At 30.5% G+C, this 18,806-nt stretch overlaps 4 protein-coding genes across 5 annotated transcripts in view; 2 read left to right on the top strand and 2 right to left on the bottom strand.

Moving 5' to 3' along the window:
• LOC113521494 (mpv17-like protein) overlaps positions 1-1,345 on the top strand; it is an 11,558-nt gene extending 10,213 nt beyond the window's left edge. For both annotated transcript variants that reach the window (XM_052898947.1, XM_052898946.1), the window contains exons 4-5: positions 314-426; positions 939-1,345. In XM_052898947.1, the coding sequence (XP_052754907.1) occupies positions 314-426; positions 939-1,168 (343 nt within the window). In that variant the 3' untranslated portion in view covers positions 1,169-1,345. The remainder of the gene's footprint in view (positions 1-313; positions 427-938) is intronic.
• LOC113521420 (uncharacterized) overlaps positions 1-11,992 on the bottom strand; it is a 14,667-nt gene extending 2,675 nt beyond the window's left edge. Inside the window, exons 1-8 of the mRNA XM_052899046.1 lie at positions 11,966-11,992; positions 11,402-11,602; positions 10,456-10,835; positions 9,980-10,036; positions 9,021-9,268; positions 8,950-8,954; positions 8,457-8,648; positions 6,856-7,058 (exon numbers count right to left, since the gene is read on the bottom strand). Of these exons, the coding sequence (XP_052755006.1) occupies positions 6,966-7,058; positions 8,457-8,648; positions 8,950-8,954; positions 9,021-9,268; positions 9,980-10,036; positions 10,456-10,835; positions 11,402-11,602; positions 11,966-11,992 (1,203 nt within the window). The 3' untranslated portion in view covers positions 6,856-6,965. The remainder of the gene's footprint in view (positions 1-6,855; positions 7,059-8,456; positions 8,649-8,949; positions 8,955-9,020; positions 9,269-9,979; positions 10,037-10,455; positions 10,836-11,401; positions 11,603-11,965) is intronic.
• On the top strand, positions 2,301-6,168 carry LOC113521419 (uncharacterized). Its single transcript, XM_031912851.2, has 6 exons — positions 2,301-2,645; positions 2,722-3,690; positions 3,764-3,949; positions 4,079-4,259; positions 5,063-5,267; positions 5,809-6,168. Exons 1-5 carry the CDS (start codon positions 2,469-2,471, stop codon positions 5,215-5,217), a joined length of 1,668 nt encoding a protein of 555 aa, XP_031768711.2. The 5' UTR covers positions 2,301-2,468; the 3' UTR covers positions 5,218-5,267; positions 5,809-6,168.
• On the bottom strand, positions 11,579-18,806 carry LOC113521216 (MAPK regulated corepressor interacting protein 2). The gene is made up of 5 exons (XM_026906682.3): positions 18,654-18,806; positions 18,485-18,569; positions 18,123-18,232; positions 16,842-16,895; positions 11,579-14,932 (listed from the first exon to the last, which is right to left on the bottom strand). Exons 1-5 carry the CDS (start codon positions 18,703-18,705, stop codon positions 14,787-14,789), a joined length of 447 nt encoding a protein of 148 aa, XP_026762483.1. The 5' UTR covers positions 18,706-18,806; the 3' UTR covers positions 11,579-14,786.

Here is an 18,806-nt window from a genome sequence, read left to right as displayed (position 1 = left end):
ATTAGTTATCATTATAAATAGTCGACATGTTTCTGTTATTCTTTTTATTCAAAAGACAATTTTTTTCTGTTAATTTAAATTCAGTATACAAAAGCACTCCAGTAACAGTATACACAGAGAGCAAACCAAATAAATCCGAGAGATCGCAGTTGGCTCCAGTTGGATTATAGTATGCGAAATGTCGGCATGTTTATCACTGTTACGCTTAACACAAATTTTTTGACTACCCTTTTAGGGATTATGTTCAAGAGTATAATAAATTTCATTTTTTATTAATACAATTAGCTGTAAATTAAATTTTATACGATTTTAGGTACAAATTTTTGGACAAAAAATTCACGGGGACAGCATTGAAAATTGTAGCAACAAAGGTAGCTTCTGACCAATTCATTATGACGCCGATATTACTGGCCACTTTTTATACGTGTAAGTTTATTAACTCAAATAATTATAGTATGTTTTTAATGCCACTATACCTCTCAACTATTGTCGTAGCTACTAACACTTGTTTGATAAGCATTTATTTCACGATCTATCTGTACATCGATAGGAATCATAGACAGATGTAGGCGTAGATAGATTTTATGCCTGTCCTTTTTAGTATAGCTATTGATGTTTATTTATTTGGTATTTAAAATATTTGCACTGAAAAAAATATTTGACTTGCGGCAGATACCTATTAGGTAAGGATGTAATATTTGCATGGTTGTATTTCAGTTTAAAAGGTGGGCATATGGCAGTGGAATTACAGGGCATAGAGTTATAACACCTTAGACCTCAGGAATGGCAATACATCCTCATGTAGGTACTATGGTTGTTACAGTGTATTCTGTGATGGTCACGATAGTATTTATGCACAAAGGTAACGATTAACATTTTCCATCAGACTAGTTCTCTGTAATTCGAAGATGTATAAAAATTAACTTTATTTTGCACAGTATTAGGAGTGTTAGAGCGACGAGAGGACATTTTTGAAGAGCTACGTCAGAAGTACTGGAAAACATTTCTCGCCAATCAAGCCTTTTGGATTCCTGCTCAGACTATTAACTTCTACTTTATGCCGTCTCATCTACGAGTAGTTTATGTAGCATCTACGTCTTTCATTTGGATAAATGTATTGTGTTTTATAAAAAGACAAAATCCAGAGAAAATTGTTGCAATTGAATAATCATATTAGGTAATTTGTTAGCGAGATAATGAAATAAATATCTAAGTAAGGTAAATGTTGTATAATGTAGAAAAAGGTCTATTTTTTCACAAATGTTCAAATGATTGTGTAAATAAATAATTATTTTATAATCTGTATCTACTGCGTAAGATATTTTTAATATAATGTCTATTGTAATTATACTATTTATTAAAATATTAATAAAATATAATTAGATTGATTGTGCTTTTTTTGCACAATATTGCACAGTTGCACATTAAAACATGTTTTAATGTAATTGTGTATTAAAATCTTTAAAAATGGTAACGTATGGGTATCACAGACTTGTGTAACGTCCATGCTGTTAATACATAAAATATTATTAATAGTTGCTGTGCTGAGAAGGTTACACCGTCATCTGATAGTAACAGTATGCAACAGAAAATGTCCACATTCAGGAGTATTCGTATAGTTTATTCAAGTATGACCTAAAATCATCATGGGGGGGGGGGGTTGCCAGCAGTTGCCACGCTTGACAGGCTGATTGGTTAACCGCAGTTAGGCTTTGATGATGTTTAAAGAGGGCCGCTGCAGCCCATCCTACGACCATTAAATTCTCTTAGTCGCCTTTTACGATACCACAGATAATAGAATACTATACGATACCAACGGGAAAGGAAGGGATGGCCAATTATATGTCGGGCCCACACGGTAATGACCTAAAATACGACAACCATATACTGAAGTACTTCTAGAAAGCTTTTTGTTACGTGATTTCTTTGATAGACGGCTGGTATGACCCATAATTTTATGTAGGTATTATTATTTGACTCAAGTATAACGTAGAAGGTTCTTGACTGGAATTGTTCTGCCACAGCTGTTAGATGTATTTAACGTCAATACTCGATTAAAATTTGGTATGAGAAAAATAAAAATGGGATTTCTATATTTGGGGGAACAAATTTACAAATTTCTTTTCATAAGATCCTTCTTTTGACTTCAATGAATATTAAAAAAACTTTTGTAGAATTGGTCTAGTATTTTTCGAGGTTTGAGCTTAACAACAATGAAATATTTTTATTCATATACGAGTAGATGATCCAAATCCTTTAAGGGATAGATAAAGAAAATGTCCATAAGTGGTCCTATGGGCTCTTTTATTGCGTAATATTACAGCATAGGTTGTTAACAAGATCAATTTGTAGTCTTGACATCTTAAGGCTTCATTTGATCTACATACTTTGCACTTCATTTCGCGTATTACGTTTATTTCAGTCTATATTCAAGTGCCAGACTGTTATGAGCTCCGCAGCTCACAGTCATGGTTCACTTAAATATTTTGATGAACTGTTCTGTACAAGACGAATTGTTGTTTAATTTAACATATAACGAGTTAAATATTACGACAACAAAAAGTGAACTCACCAAAGCAGTCGGTTTCGGAACTGCCACTGGAATTTTGGTATCTTTAATAATTAATATTATTTTGAGTTTACTGGTAAGTATTTCAGTGTAATTAAATTACGAATATATTTTACAATACAGTGTCTGTACTTATTCTGTTCTTGTTTCAGTATTCCAGAAGGCAGAATATAGATTTAAATACACAATTTATTAATAAGAAAATAGTTTTAAGGTCTATTGGAATAATATCATTAGTAATTTTGTTACCAACGTTGTTAGTATTGTTACTTATAGCTGTGATATATAAGTTCTTATACTCAAGATTGATTAAAAAGAAAGACAAATATTTTGTAAGCTTCCTAGATAGTTTTGATGTCTTCTGGAACTTGGAAGGAGACTCTGTAATTAACATTTTAGGTGTTATAGAATCAAAATCGTCGGAAGCCCTTGTTGAGAATATAAAGAATAAACTACAAAATCTTATTCTCAATAAAACTACTGATAAGATTTTTTATAGGAAAAATGAAGACTACGGATTCTATTATTGGCGGAGATACAGTAAAATTGATGTAAGCGAATATGTTGAAATCATTGAACTTTCAGACAAATATGAACATGGTATGAATGATTTAGAGGAGTTAATGTCAGATTTGGCAAATCAATCGTTACCTTACAATAATGAAGGACTATTTAAAATTTTAATAACGAAGCAAAGAATTGGAAATTATAATGACGAAAGAGGAGAGTATGCAATAATATTTAGAATACACCACTCTGTCGGTGATGGTGTAGCGCTTATTGATTTTTTATGTGAATCTCTAGCTGATAAGTCAGACAGCCAAGCAGCGAAAACTTTTGTTATGCCCAAGATTGAATATAACACTCCTAGTGACTTAATAAATATGATAAGAAAACTGTGCGCCATACCTTTATGTATAGTAGATCTTATGTTAAGAAATGCAGATAATAACACACTCCATGGTCCTACACTGCTTGGAATAAAAAGATTTAAATGGACAAATTCCGATGAGAATATTCTAACAATGATAAAAGGAATAAAAGACAATGTTAATCAACTTACCTTTTCAGATATTTTAGTAGCAGCATTGTCTGGAGGTTTAAATAATTATTTTAAGAAGGTAATGCAAGTAATTTTAAATATTTTTAAATTAAATTAACTATTGTCTAATTGAAATTTTAATTTCTAAACAGACTATGGCTCCTGTTCCAGAAGATGTAGCAGTTATTATACCAGCTAGAATCCCTAAAACAAATTTTCATAAACAACATTTTACAAATGATTTCACTGTATCTATATTGGATGTGCCAGTAAAAGAAGGAAATTTAAACGATATTAAAGAAAGATTTAAGAAGTTACGGGGTGGCGTTGAATTTCAGGTTTGTATCAGATAATTTATAAGTATGTTTACGAGTATACATTTTTTCACAAACACTATTTAGAAAACAAAATTGTGCATTTTATTAAATTTATATAAACTAGTTGTAACAAATATTTTTTTTTTTCAGACAAATCATTATTTTCTTAAGTTAGCGAATATTCTACCTAAGCAAATTCTGGAGCCTATGTTCTACAGTAGTCACGCGACTGTCGTCTTAAGTGGCATGCCAGGACCTGAATGTTTAAGTATTTGTGGGGGTAATGTCCTAAAGAGATTAGTATTCTTCGTACCACACAAAGGGACAACAGGCATGTATTAAAACTACCTTAGTGTGTAATGTAATACAATATTTTCACCTGTGACTTCGTGGTTTACGCATCGTAGTTCATCTTACGCTTTGTGTAAAGCAAAACCATAGGAGATATTGTTAAGTTACTTAATACTTTACCCTATTATGTTGTCGGTTGTGAATTACAGAATTTTATTAATATTATAATTAAAAAATGTAATGAGGCGTCTTAACAAGACTGTCTGTTTGTATGTTTGTTCTAGCATCACGCAAAAACTACTACATCAGATTGTATGCAATTTTCACAGTTGTATTCCTGAAGGTCCAACTTAAAAATTGGTATGTGTTTTATCATAGTGCCCAACTTAGACGTGGTAGATTTCATTAGTTTTCTTTATTCTAAATTCTATGCGTGCAAAATAGCGGCTAACCTAGTATTTAAATATAAAACTATGTTAATTACATTACTGAAAAACAATTTATGTTTTTCTGTTATATCTACTTAGGCCAGCAACATGTTATACGTGTATATCTATGGCGGAAACTAAGTTTTTAATTACGAGAAAATTTGCTCGCTTATCTTACAAAAACTGCAGGCATTGCATATGTGAAAATGTCTTATCTGTCGTTGTCTTATGAACCATTAATTTTATATTACTTCACTAGTTTTTAACTAGTGGGTCGACAGCTTGTTTGCTTTTCTAAGTTACATAAAAAGAAATAAAAACAGATTAGGCACTCGTTCTCATTGATTTTCGAGATATTGTAATTCCTACTAATATTTACGTTTTGGTTTGATTTGTAACTTTCTAATCTATGTAGGCGTAGGGGTAACAGCTTTCTGCTATGGTGGCGTACTTCGGTTAGCAGTATCAGCTGACAAAGCATTGATGCCAACATCAGAACACTTGAGTTTTATTCTTAATGGCATGGTTGATGAGATCAAACGGCTTCATGCACATTATACGAGAATGTAAACACGTATGCGTGATACGTACTTGGCTTGAATATGGCGTTTCAGTAAAAGGTAAGAACTTCGAGTTTTTATTTTCAAGATAGACTATATTTGTTTAGAAAAATAAAATTTTAATTAATAATATGCTTTTTTGCGCAATTTTATACTGCATTCAATTTAGTGTAGTAGTTTTTGTGTAATGTCAATTTGTCTCTTTATGTTTTATACAAACACATAAAGAAATAATTCAAAGTTATTGTTTTGGCTTTTATTGCTTTTAAGTTTATTCTATATATATTTCTTCAACAAAACTATATATATATATATATATATATATATATATATATATATATATATATATATATATATATATATATATATATATATATATATATATATATATATTATGGAACAAAACTGATGATTTTAATAATTCCTAAACCTAAACCTAAACAATTTAAGGATATAACAAATAATTTTATTTAAATAGTTTAAAAAAGAAAAAAAGAAAACTTTAGACACCCTATTATGATAGTAAGTAAAAAAACTTGATCAGTTTTTATTGGCAAATGTAAATATGTTTCATTTTCTTATATAAAAATTTCTGTTACAGATATGGAGATAGCCAATTTTGCCATTGATGTTCTTGCTTAAATAAATTATACGAATATATTATTAATAATAAGATTTACGATCTAACAATTTCTAAAATTGCATCAGTCAGATGTAATATGCAAACTCAAATATCACGCCGTTTATACTCATGTATGCATGTTTTAAATATTTAGAAATAATTAATTTTTATTCTACAAATAAAATAATCTACGAGGTCTGTCCGGAAAGTTCGTATAAAAGTGTTCTGGAATGCGAGAAAGAGGAGTGGGGAGGCCAGGTAAGCGCAGGACCCCTTCCTTATGTCCCTAAAAATGCTTCAGTTTTGGTCTGACCGCCGTGCGGTGCGAACTGGCTTGTCACGCCATCTGTGAAGTTACCTAACGAAACCCTGTCGGCATGGAGCCCGCTTCCGTTGAAGAGCAGCGCGTCGTAATCAAGTTTCTCTCGAAACTCGGCAAGAATGGCCGTGAAATTTTTGCCGATCTCAGAACAGTTTATGGGGATGATGCTGTGAAGGAACCAACCGTCCACAAGTGGCTAAAAAGATTCAGAGAGGGCCGAGAAAGAGTTCGACGTTCGGGGGATTGTCCATCAAGAATTCGTCCCTCCAGGCCAGACAGTTGATGGAAAATTCTACGTCGATGTGCTCAGACGCCTCAAAGCTCGTGTGGCACGAGTTCGTCCAGAATTGGCGCGAGAGGGGCGTTGGATTCTTCACCACGACAATGCCCCTGCCCACACCTCTCTTGTTGTCCGTGAGTTTTTGAGTAAAAATTCCATTACGGTGACCGAACACCCCCCTATTCGCCGGATTTGGCTCCGTGTGACTTCTTCTTGTTCCCAAAAACCAAATTGGTACTTCGGGGGCGGCATTTGGGGGACATAAATGAGATAAAAAAAGCTACGACGGGGCAAAGGACTAATTAATTCTCACAGTGGAAACGGCGTTGGCACAAGTGCATTATGTCAAAGGGGATAAAATTGAACCTGAATAATTGTAAAATAAAATTTTTAAAAAACTTTTATACGTACTTTCCGGACAAACCTCGTATAAGAAACATGTATTTATTTCAAAGTAAAAATATGGTCCTAGCAAATACGTAAAGTCATTAACTAAAATAATAATATATTTAAAATTAATCAATAAATTATAAATTAGGTATTCCAAACTACATGACCCGGTGTTAATTGTTCGATAAAGGCTTTTAACCGCAGATTTTCTAAGTAGAGTATATTGCACTTCCGGATCTAAAATCGATGTTGTAAATTATATATATAGGTAGTAGAAATATTTTAAACATCAGTATATTTTTATATATGGAGCCATAGTTTTAAAATGGGATTGATTCAGTCGACTTAGTTATAATCATAGATTATTTTTTAATGGGTGTTAAGGGAATAGTTACTCCACCTGCGCTATCGGTATACGCTGGTGGGGTACTAGTGAAAGATGAGATGGGTGAGGATGAAACGAGTCAATTAACCCATAATGACGTATTAATAAAGAATTAATCAAGATGGCTTTCAGGGGGAACCGCGTGGAAATCAACCTGATGGGGTATATTGCTAGCAATAAGTAGTTAGATGTCCGTTACTAATAATCCCTTTTCCAATAATACATTTAAAGTTTTTTTATACAACTTAGAATGGCAAACAAGCTGACGGCCCACCTGATAGAAAGTGGTAACCGTCGCCTATAGACATAAGCAGTATCATGGACAAAGTATACTGTTTCACACATGATACCCCCCATGCATTACTATTCCTGAGGACTCAGGTTATTCTTCTGTACCCTGTTAATTCACGCCATATCCTATCTCCTATCCACCCTTCAAACCGAAACACAGCCATGCAAACAACCGTTTTACAGTTGAAACACGAATAGGACAGAGATGCCCAAACAAACGATGTTTGTACAAAGTCTCCCTCTGGTGTATTCTTACTATATACTGTATAAATATATAAGTAAAAATATCGCATGCCGCGTAGCAGACGCATTTTTAACAAATTTCATGGTGGAAATTCTTAATTTTTTTTATATGTCATATTAAGCGGTATCTTTGTCAATTCTGAACAATTTAGATGGTTATTAATTGTATATTTGTGTTGGTTTTCCATATTAATTACGTCAAGGTACTACACCTTGTAAATTAAAGTTTTTTTAAGTAATTACGTACTCGGTTTGTCCACATTTTTAAATTTAAATCTAACATGCAGAGGCAAGTCTACAAACCATTAATGTATTATTGACGGAGGCAATTGCACGGACGAAGGTTAATAATACTCGACCTACTTTTTTGACTGTTAAAATAGAACGTAATAATCTATAATAATTGTATATTATTGATTGTAAAATATACACAAGTCCGTCGTAAGTTCCCAAAAATACAACGGAGAAATCTGTCCTCCACGAATAAATAAGTTTTGTCCGTGTAACTAACATAAATAGGTGTATAAAAATCCCGTATATTACGTATGATATTTATTCACTATAATTTATGTAAATTATCAACCGATTTTAATGAAATTTTGTAGATATGTACCTATTTGTCCAACTTGAGAGACAGGGTTATTTTTATGCTTTAAGACAACATTTGTCGCGCCGGCTAGTACTTATATGTACCTACAAATGTCCTGAATACTCACCTCAGCAAGAAGTAATGCTGTATGTGCATTCTGTTCTGCTGTCATGCACAGCTTCAGTCGTTGTTCCAATTCCATACGCGCTCTCTCTGTCGATCTTACCACGCTCTTCACTACATGCTTTAAGAGTTCTATAGTTTCTTTATATTTATTTACCTGTTTTTGATGTAAAATTTTAAGAAGTTTATAGAGCAACTAATTTTTAACTACAGTAATGTTTTTATTTGATCATGTGTAATGTCATCTGAATAATGTTATGATGATGAGGTCTAAGCTTTTTTAATAATGAAAATGATGATACAAGTTCCTATACTTTATTAATCAATAAAACAAGAATCAATGGAATGGTAACCTCGCTGACACTACTCATATTTTATACACTGGCAAGGTATATAATAGATGGATGAGGGATGATATGTAAGGATGGAGTGAGGTCAACTGGTCCATCGTGATGAATTCATCAGGAATTACGATAGTTTGTTAGCAATAGGATTACTAGTTCTAATTATTGATAATTTCATCCTCCTACAGTAATATGAAAAAATAGACGTCAGAAGTTAATTCCACTTCTTGGCTGTTCAGATAACAAACAAAAAAGTTGAGCATTTAATACCTGCCAATGATGTTTTCGCTTTAACGCTAAAAATCTCTCTCCAACTGTGAGTAAGGTTTCATGTGCATGAATGAGCTGGGCGGACAGTTGCTCTGTGCGTTTCTGTAATTCCTCTATAGTAGCATCTCGAACGTTTACAATGCTGCAGCGTTCATCATACGCTCGCAGCAAAGCTTCATAACGTTTCGAAAGTTCTTCATACCTGAATAATATGGTGAAAAATAATAATTACGGTAATTTTAGGATCATAATTATATTAAAAAAGGACTTTTTTAAAATGAGTGAGAATGAAATGATAACCCCTCAATGATACAGGCGGGCGATAGATAAGGATGAAAGCAAGTCAATCAAGATATTCATAAGAATTAATCACAATAGTTTCCACATGCGCGTGGAAGTACATTGCTGATAGGGTACATTGCTAGCAATGGGGCTGTTAGACCCATTATTAACAGTCTTTTCCCCTAAAAAGACTTTTGGCAAAATTAGCATGAGACTAAAATGGGAGTAAATTTATTGTTTAAAAAAGAGTAGTGAATATTAATTATTATTCCCGTTTGTTTTATGGACCAGTGACACAATTATGAACATCAGTTAACTAGGTAGTCATGCGAAAACACGACTACTAAAGGTTACTGGGAAGTAACTTCATAAATCTAAAAAAATATATATATATCCTAATTGGCCAGGACGTGGCAAGGACATGCATATTGAAGTAAACAAAATACGTTTTATTCAGTATGTTTGTTGAGCGTTCATTGTGGTAATAATTGTCTGATCGAAGCAATGCATTGTATCATCTTAAATATTACAAATATATAGCGCAACATACAAACAAAAAATATTATATTTCAGTTAGATACATTCTACTTCCTGAAGTTGTTTTAATAGTTTCAAGTTATGATTAACTTACTGATACTGAAGACAGACAATGCTCATAGTAGACCAAGATTCGGCTAAATCCACTTGACTTCTGGACGTTTGTTTTATTTCTAAGTTAAAGAAAATTGTTTACTTATTTTTAATTATTTTTTATGCTACTGGGAGCAATGATTGTGTAACGAGAGATATCGTTATATTCGTAAGACAAAAAGTAAGAATATAAGAAAAATCCCAAGTTATAATCTATTCAACGAAAGACGGTAGTCTTCTCCTACAGACAGGAATATCATTAACATCACAAATATATTGTGATGGTATAACACTTTATGTTTTATTTCTCCTGATGATTAAGATATTAAACTTAAGTATTGTTGTTTAATGAAAATAAAACCCAGACAAGTTGCATAAATAGTACCCATTACTTTAAAAAATACATTATTATATTGCATTAGAAATATATTTGACAATTCATAAGAACACATTGTGGAAGGTATGGAAGAATGGCGCTACGAGATATATTTTTCATGCTTAAAAAGAGATGCAGCAAAAACTATTTTATTAATGTCAATAAGCAAAACATTTTTTTTTTCAAGTTCCCTGTAGACATAACAAGGAATTGTTCTCCAGGGACAAACACGGCGAAATCTCTCAAAGAAAAATAAATGTTTTGAAAGTTCTTTACTACCTGTTTTTGTAAATTTCTCAGACGGTTCGCTGTTGAACCATGCGTTGGTTCGAGTGCGACAATGGTAGGCCTTACACCGCAGCAACCGTTTTTCGTAATTGTTTGTCTTGCTGAGGCTCTGTTCTAAACTATGAAGTATATTGCGAGCATTTTGTAGACCGTTCAAGAGATTCTTATGTGCAAATGTATTATTGCTCGGTGTCTGGGAAAGTATCAAGTATATAATATTTATATTCTTCACACTAAGTTAGGATGTTATGGGAATAGTGTTTTAAACAAGAAAGGATTTATTTGTCAAATAGATCTTCACGTAACCCCTTCGAGATGGACCTGGCTTCACTGCATCATTTACCACTAATGCCTTGCTACTTATTATTTATATCATGTTAGCGTAGGAGTGAGCACCAATCTCCAATACTAATAAAATGTAATTCATCATTAGGGTGTACCCCAAATTGTGCGTTTAAAAGCATATTCATGGTTATTGTATACAATAGCAAAAGAATTATATATCTATATATATGATACGACTTTTGTACAAAGTCTCCCCCCTCTGGTAGTTCTTTTAGATAAAAAAGAAATTTCGAAATTCGTTTAAAAACTGATAGAGTAATAAACATAAAAAATATAACCGAACTGAGAATCTCCTTTTTTTTTTTAAATTTGGTTGAAAATATTAGCAAAGTTATTTTTAAGTTACTTATGTGTATCCTGGGAGGTGAGATGTGCAATATAAATATGAAATTAAAAAATACATTTGCAACTTACAGAGGTAATATTATTATAAAATTTCGAGTTGTCAGCTGTTAACATGTTATTTTTTATTATATTCCTCTGTATTATTATATTACAATGTACTTTTTGATTATTATAAAACGTCATAACAACAACAAAAACGATTAATGTCATAAATGTTGGACAAAAAGTTTGTAATAAAACATATGGAACTTTATCAGATGATTTATTCAACTACAACAAAAAGCATAACTTTTTATAACTAAATCAGTCTAAAAATATTCTCCTGGAATATAGCTACCTGTGGATTAATATTCCATCTAAAAAGGATAAAAACTATACTACTTACATTTCGTGCATTAAACTAAATTACTTTGTTGCGCCTTGTATAGGATTTTGTACACTTATATTTCTTTTTTTTTTATTTTAATGCATCGAATTGAATGTACTTTTAATTATATTTTGTAATGACCTTTATTTTCTTATTAAAATGATGTTATAAGTGTACAAACAAAAAATACGCGGCGTTCAGTAATTGCCAGTAAAATATAAACAGAAAAATATACAATAATTTTCTCATGTAAAAAGAAACATAACCAATATTCCAAAGATTTGAGATGACATGATTAAAAGTTGATGTAAAATTTTCTGGAAGACATCACTTAGCTTCAAGCGCGAAGCTATTATATAAAAACGAATAAAATCAAAAGACGGTATAACATTATATTACATTAACAACAATCAACAATTACATTAGTTGTAAAAGCTATCATGCACATTAACTTGAATACTGGTTCAATAACAATCAATGGTTTTAGTACAATAATCAAAGTATGGAACAAAGTTTAATATTCGAAAAAAAAAAAACTGAATGAAAATAATTGGCAATAATAATAAATAATAATTTAATTTTTCATTGTTCATCTATTTCTGAATATTGTTTAGTTTTCACAAAATGACATTTTTAGTTTCTTTTCAGTGGAGATATCATTATGACAATGAAGTAAATTATTTTCAGATTGCATTGACAAATTTTAAAATATTATGACTTTATTCAATGTAAACTATATCAGACAAAATAATTATAAGTTCATGGTAAGCAATATAGACTAGATCTACTCTGTGTTCACTGTTACTGCAAATCAAATTTGTGCGAGCACGCTCACGGGGTGACAATCAAATTTCTCTACCATACATTCCAATCTCGGCACCATGTCTTACAGTCCGCGTATCTCACACATTCGCTACGGAAAGCGGCGTACGAAGTTAAATTCGAACGAGCAATTCGTTCAGATATTTTAGGCAAATTAGAAATTCACTAACTTATTTTAGGCACATTAGAAATTATATTAGCAACCTTCATCGAAAACTCGTGAAACTACAAATATTTCTACTCGTGTTCAATTGTTGATTGACGAGCAATATAATTTGATTAATATTGATTTCTACATTGTCGCTACTATTGCTGTGTGGTTGCGTTAGGCACTTGGACATTATTGTGCTGTATATACAAACAAGTGCATATATTTATTATCTGACTTGCTATGGACAAATTTTATATATACATATGCTTTAAACCATTATAATACTTGTATTGTAAAATAATATTTGATATCTAACAGTTCGACAATGTGCGAAAATGACAATTGTAAGAATTAATTTAAAATTTAAATAACATACATATTGCTCTTAATCTAATGGCTTTTAATCAATCTGTATGATGTTTGGTATTCTTTGGTTTCTTTCCATTGAAGTAATATATTCAAAAAATCAACAAAAACTACATAAAACATTTATAAACACAACAATCTTAAAGAATATTGGTTTGCAGTAATATTTTTATGCATAACGGAACTTGAGCGTTTGGAAAATTCACTTATGACATACCTACTGAGATCCACAATCAACTGCAGGTTACTAATATTTTTTACATCATTAACTTCATTAATTTCAATAGTAAATGTACTTTATTTAATTTAAAAACTATGTGATGTATTGTTTGTGATGTACTAGTAAAATAATCTATCATGGCATGATGGAAGCATTCACAATTTACAAAGGTTAGCCGTAACAGATGTATCAACCTGACACAATGTAAGGATCATCTACTATTTTTTTAGGAAATAATAATTACTATTATGATAAGATATTTATCACCATATAAAATTTTATTATAATGTTTGAAACATAACCAATATTTCCATATAGCATATAACATATATGGAAAAGTGAAAAAATATATTTAAATAAAATAATATGTAATTGAATTACGAAGGGGTTTCTGTTTTTCTGTTATAAATTAATATCGGGTCAATCATTAAAATTGAATGCCTTTTACTACAATTAACAAAAATTCAAGTTTGTTTACTCAATGGAATTGTTTATGTCATATTTTATAGTGATCTCAGTGCACCGGTTGGGTGGTTTTACAGTTTAGGATGTATGAATAGATGACATGTGATTTTTTATGTAATTATAATATAATATAGGCATTCTTGCTTATATTATAAATATAAAAATAAGAGTGATAGCAATATACGAATTACTACATCATTATATCAAAATTTCGAAACAACAAAAAATATTATTTAGGAGCACTTCAAAGAAAAAAATTTTGCGTTATTCTTCTAGTATGGAAGCTATTAATCAGTTATATCACCGCATGAATTCATCGTCAACGTCAATATTTATTAGTATTAATAAAAATAGTAATATGTGTAATAAAAAAACACAAAACTTCCTAAAATCCAATCTATTTAGTCGGGTTTTATCAATCTCTCAAGACCTTCGAGTAAACTTTGAGTTTTGGTTATAAGAATTTTCTCACATGTATTTTAATTTGTTTAAATTTTTGTTTGTAAAGAAAAAAAAAACAAAACCATAAACTGCAAGGTATTTTTACATGTTTCAGTTGTCTGGTACGCAGCACTGGATGCCCGATAACAGGAATGTGTGTAAAAGTACTAATTACATATATAAATAAATCACAAAATGTTATCTAACATGACAATATAATGAGAAATTCATATATTAACCATTACAATTTAATTCGTTTAAAAGAGAAAAATATACTTCCCCTTCGCCATATTATTATATTTTTTTTTATCAAATGATTTGATGTGAATTGTAATGTGATTTGTGTGTGTAATGAGCTTTACTATTAACCTGATTTATATGGATTCCTCCACTGAGGTCTTGTGATGTACTTAGCATATCTTTATCTACACTTTTTAAAATTTAAATCAATAGAAATGTGACATCAATAGTACATTTAAGTATAAAAATTTCTAATAAATTCATATTAATTTCATATATATAAAGGCGATAAAAAGAGTATAAAATCTAGTAAACTTCAGATGATTGTGACTTACGCTACCGTAAACTCTGGCGTTCCCGTTCTTTGGCCTTTGTGTGGGACTCACAGAGAGTTAGTGATGTTCTGGAACAATCTTTTGCCCCACCACGTTTCGAGGTCAAAGGGTTGGAAGTCACGGAGTACAGGGCTCGGTGTGTCATCATGATAGTAAAGATTCGAAGGTGGTGACGGTGATGAGCTTCCTGATCCTGTAATGAGAATAAGTAAACTCTTATTTGTAAAGATTTTTTAAAGAACAGTTATGATATATAAATTTCAAGTATAACATGAATATATAATAAATATGTATATATTTTACTAAATATAAAATCTGTTTCTGTAGATAAAAAGATAATTAATCTTTAAGAAACAGATTTTTGAATTTGAATAAAGACAGTGAAAAACAAACATACATACTATAAGAAGATTAGTTAGAAACTTAGAAACGATCTATAATATTACTGTCACACTATTAAAACAACTAAATCATCATTATCATCTTTCTACCTTTATTCCAAATATTATTTGTGGTCAGCGTTTTGTATGTTTTTTATCCATATTACAAAATGATTTGGCTTATGGTTTTAAGACCGGCCTCTTGCCTGACGTCAACCCTCTTTGGAAATGAATTTGTTGGTGGTATCAGCCACCTATGGAATAGAGGTAAGGATTGAGGTAAAAGAAAGGAAACGTTAAAAATGTGTAGAGGAAATTGGTAAATAAGAGGAATAAGGGACTCATGTGGTAAAAGATGAAGGGGGGGGGGGGAGACGCTGCCGTTACGGACAGGACTGGGGCACTACAGCGGCTCAGGAGGCCGGGGTTTTCGTTTCGGTATTCATTAGGATGGAGTAGAACATGTTGCTTCAAAACTTTTTTCATCATAAGATCTCAAAACTAGAAACTTTGAGCTTTAAAATCCTTTTTTTAATATTCCAATACGACAATTTTTAAAAGAAATACTACTTGAAAAGCCTAAAAAATTTGGCATTTTTTTTATCCCTTAATTTTTTCCTCTAACCTAGTTGCTTTAAATAACAAATATACTATTGTCATTATAATATATACTGGTAATGCAGACAAACTCGTGGACACAACTAGTAATATGAAATAAAATTTGTAATAACTAGTTAGAAGTTTGTGTTATAAGTATATAAATAAAATATAATCGAAAATCAGTTTTCTTGATTAAGAACAGAGAGTATATATTTAATTGAAAGAAATTGATATAAGTGGTTATACAATAATAATGAGGTATAAAACAGAAAATTATGTTGTATTCGAATGACTACTATTTCGTATAATAGAACAATGTCAATTAGAAATATTTGTAACTGTAAACTAAAAGGTAGTTATGTGACTAACGCGCAACATAATATACTTCGAACTCGCCCATTAGCAAGGAATGCGATACAAAAGTATTGTGTGTCACAAACATGACAATTGGACAGTGACTTTGAATTTATGTATATTACCCACAAACTCTTTCACTGCGAGATGACCCAACAAGAATATAGTGTCACCTTTTTGTGAATAATACGGGAAAGAAATCACAATATACACTCGAAAAAAATAAAAAACTTTAAATAAGACCTTACAAGTTGCAAAGTAAATTGCAAGTGTGTATCAAGAATTTGCACACTATTACTATATAAATAATGATATGATATGCAATATAAATTATGTAATTCTATAGTTATGATTGATAAGATAAAAAATATACCACGATACTTATGTTAAATTGATAAATTCGCTTCACATTGTTATGAAATATGTACCTAATCAAGTTTAAAGGAATACCTACAATAATTTATCTCGGCTTTTAATTTTTATGTACTAGCTGTATCCGGATTGGATGGAATTTATATAATTTTACAAACACATTTTAATAGAATCAGTATTTGGAAATAAAAAATCAGACTTTTTATCTTCATTCATATATCATCTTCATATATTATATTCATATATTATCTTCATTCTTATAGTTGCATGATTTTAGGTATCCTTTCAAATAAGTATATAGATGTTGATTTATATGTATGATTAAATTACTAAATAGTAAGGTTATAAAAAATTAATAATTAGATGTATATTTATGAAAAATAATAATATACATACCATTACTAGTAGGAGTTGTGGGTTCGCTATCACCATAAGCTGTCTGTGTCCAAGCTGAAATAAAAAGATTGAAGCTGGATTCAAATATCAGCAAAACATGGATTAACTGAATGATATATTTACCAAAATGGCAATTGTTAACAATATAATATTAATGTTTGTTTAAATTTAATATAATTTAAATGTTTGTGTATAAATGTAGAATCTGTTTTCTTTTAATAATATATGTATTGGATCAAGTTGTTAGAAGGTATTTTCAACCAACTTAAAGAAATGATGAAATGTCAATTTGGTTGTTTTTGTTTTGTGTGTTACCTCATAACTGTGACAATTGTAAACCATATTTAGTTTTTTTTTAATCCTAAAGGATATGTTAATAGATTAGTCCCATAGAAATCTTATCAAAATCAGTTGAGTAGTTTAGTTTTTAAATCAAAATATTCGGTTTTTTTAGTAGAACTTAATTTAATTATTGAACTTATTAATAATTCAGGATTTCTAAATGTAGTGTTATTTAATAAAATATTTTCCAACTAGTTTTTGCCTGCTACTTCCTATGATTGGATCAACATAAAACATATACCAGTTTTTAAGTCACACCTTCAAAAACATAACTGTGAAAAGTGTATATATATTAGTAATATTTAATTATTGTTCACAATCTTCACCAGGATCTAGCATACAAAATTCATTTAATTGTGCTATGAATTAATAATACATTATACAAATTACAAACAATTCAGTCAATTAATTGAGTCACAATCTATTTGGATTTTAAAATGATTTATATTAGACGCAATTCATAACAACATTCTGTTCAGACTAGTTTGGTATGCCACATTATTTCTGTAAGTACTTTCAATTTTATTTTCTAATATGATATGGTAAACAAAAGAGCATATTTTATCACCTCTGCTATGCATATACAATTTAATTGGTGTATGAAAGAGTTAGAAATTAAGTATAAATTTATCAAACCTGAAGTAACTTTCACATAAGTACTTTTACATACTAGTCTAAATAAAGGAATTGTATTAATTGAAGAAATACCAACATTTTTATAATTGATTTTAGGATAGAGGAAAGTAAGGACAATATTAAAATAACATAAATTTCCCTAATATCTAAAAATTTGACAAAACATAAGAAATTATTTTGATACCTAGAAGTGATTAAAGTTCATTTATTAAAGCATAACTGTTTAAGCATTATATAGTCAAATAACCAATAGCTTCTAAAAAAACTTTGATAAAAATAATATTGAAAAATGTAGGTACTCACTTTCACTTATATATCTAATAATTTCTTCGTGTTGTGGTGTTATCACATGATGCTGTATTCTTTGATGAACAGTTTTTTTGCCGTTGGAATGGAATACTGGTTTAGGCATGCTGAAATAAAAATTTTACTGGTTAGCTTGAGCCATTTTAATGATTTTTAAATCATTGTTATGTATTTGATCTCTTATCAAATATTGAACACAGCTCAAAGACTAACTTTACAACATAAAAATAAGTTATAAGATGAACATTGCTAAAACGTGTATTAATAAAAACAAATTAGTACCCCCGGTGCTAAGAGGTTATGTAAAAAACATTGGCCAAATAACTCTTCCAATTGCATCATGTCAATGTAATACGTACTTAATAATTTCGCCATTGTCGGACTCTGATGACTTTCTATTATTATCCTTTCGACTGTCTAGTCTTTCTAAATTTTGTGAGAGGCCTGCAAATGGAAAATGTTCAAAATTATAGTCTCAAATTTTAGAATAATTCTTGTAACTCAAATCGATTTAGAATACAAAATCACCTCTTCGGGTTTTGGCGAAAATTTTATTGGGTCCCTTTGAGACAGCATACATTTTAAAATTTCGCACAGAAACTAAAAAAATAAACGTAAAAGTCACACACGAATTATGAGATCAAATCAAATCAACCTGACTGAAGTCCTGAAACTATTAGT

This window comes from Galleria mellonella, unplaced genomic scaffold, assembly GCF_026898425.1.
Source record: "Galleria mellonella isolate WM207_F2 unplaced genomic scaffold, CSIRO_AGI_GalMel_v1 utg55, whole genome shotgun sequence".
Taxonomy (NCBI): Eukaryota; Metazoa; Arthropoda; class Insecta; order Lepidoptera; family Pyralidae; genus Galleria; species Galleria mellonella.
Note: the sequence above shows the minus strand (reverse complement) of the source record. Positions and strands in the feature narration are given on the sequence as shown.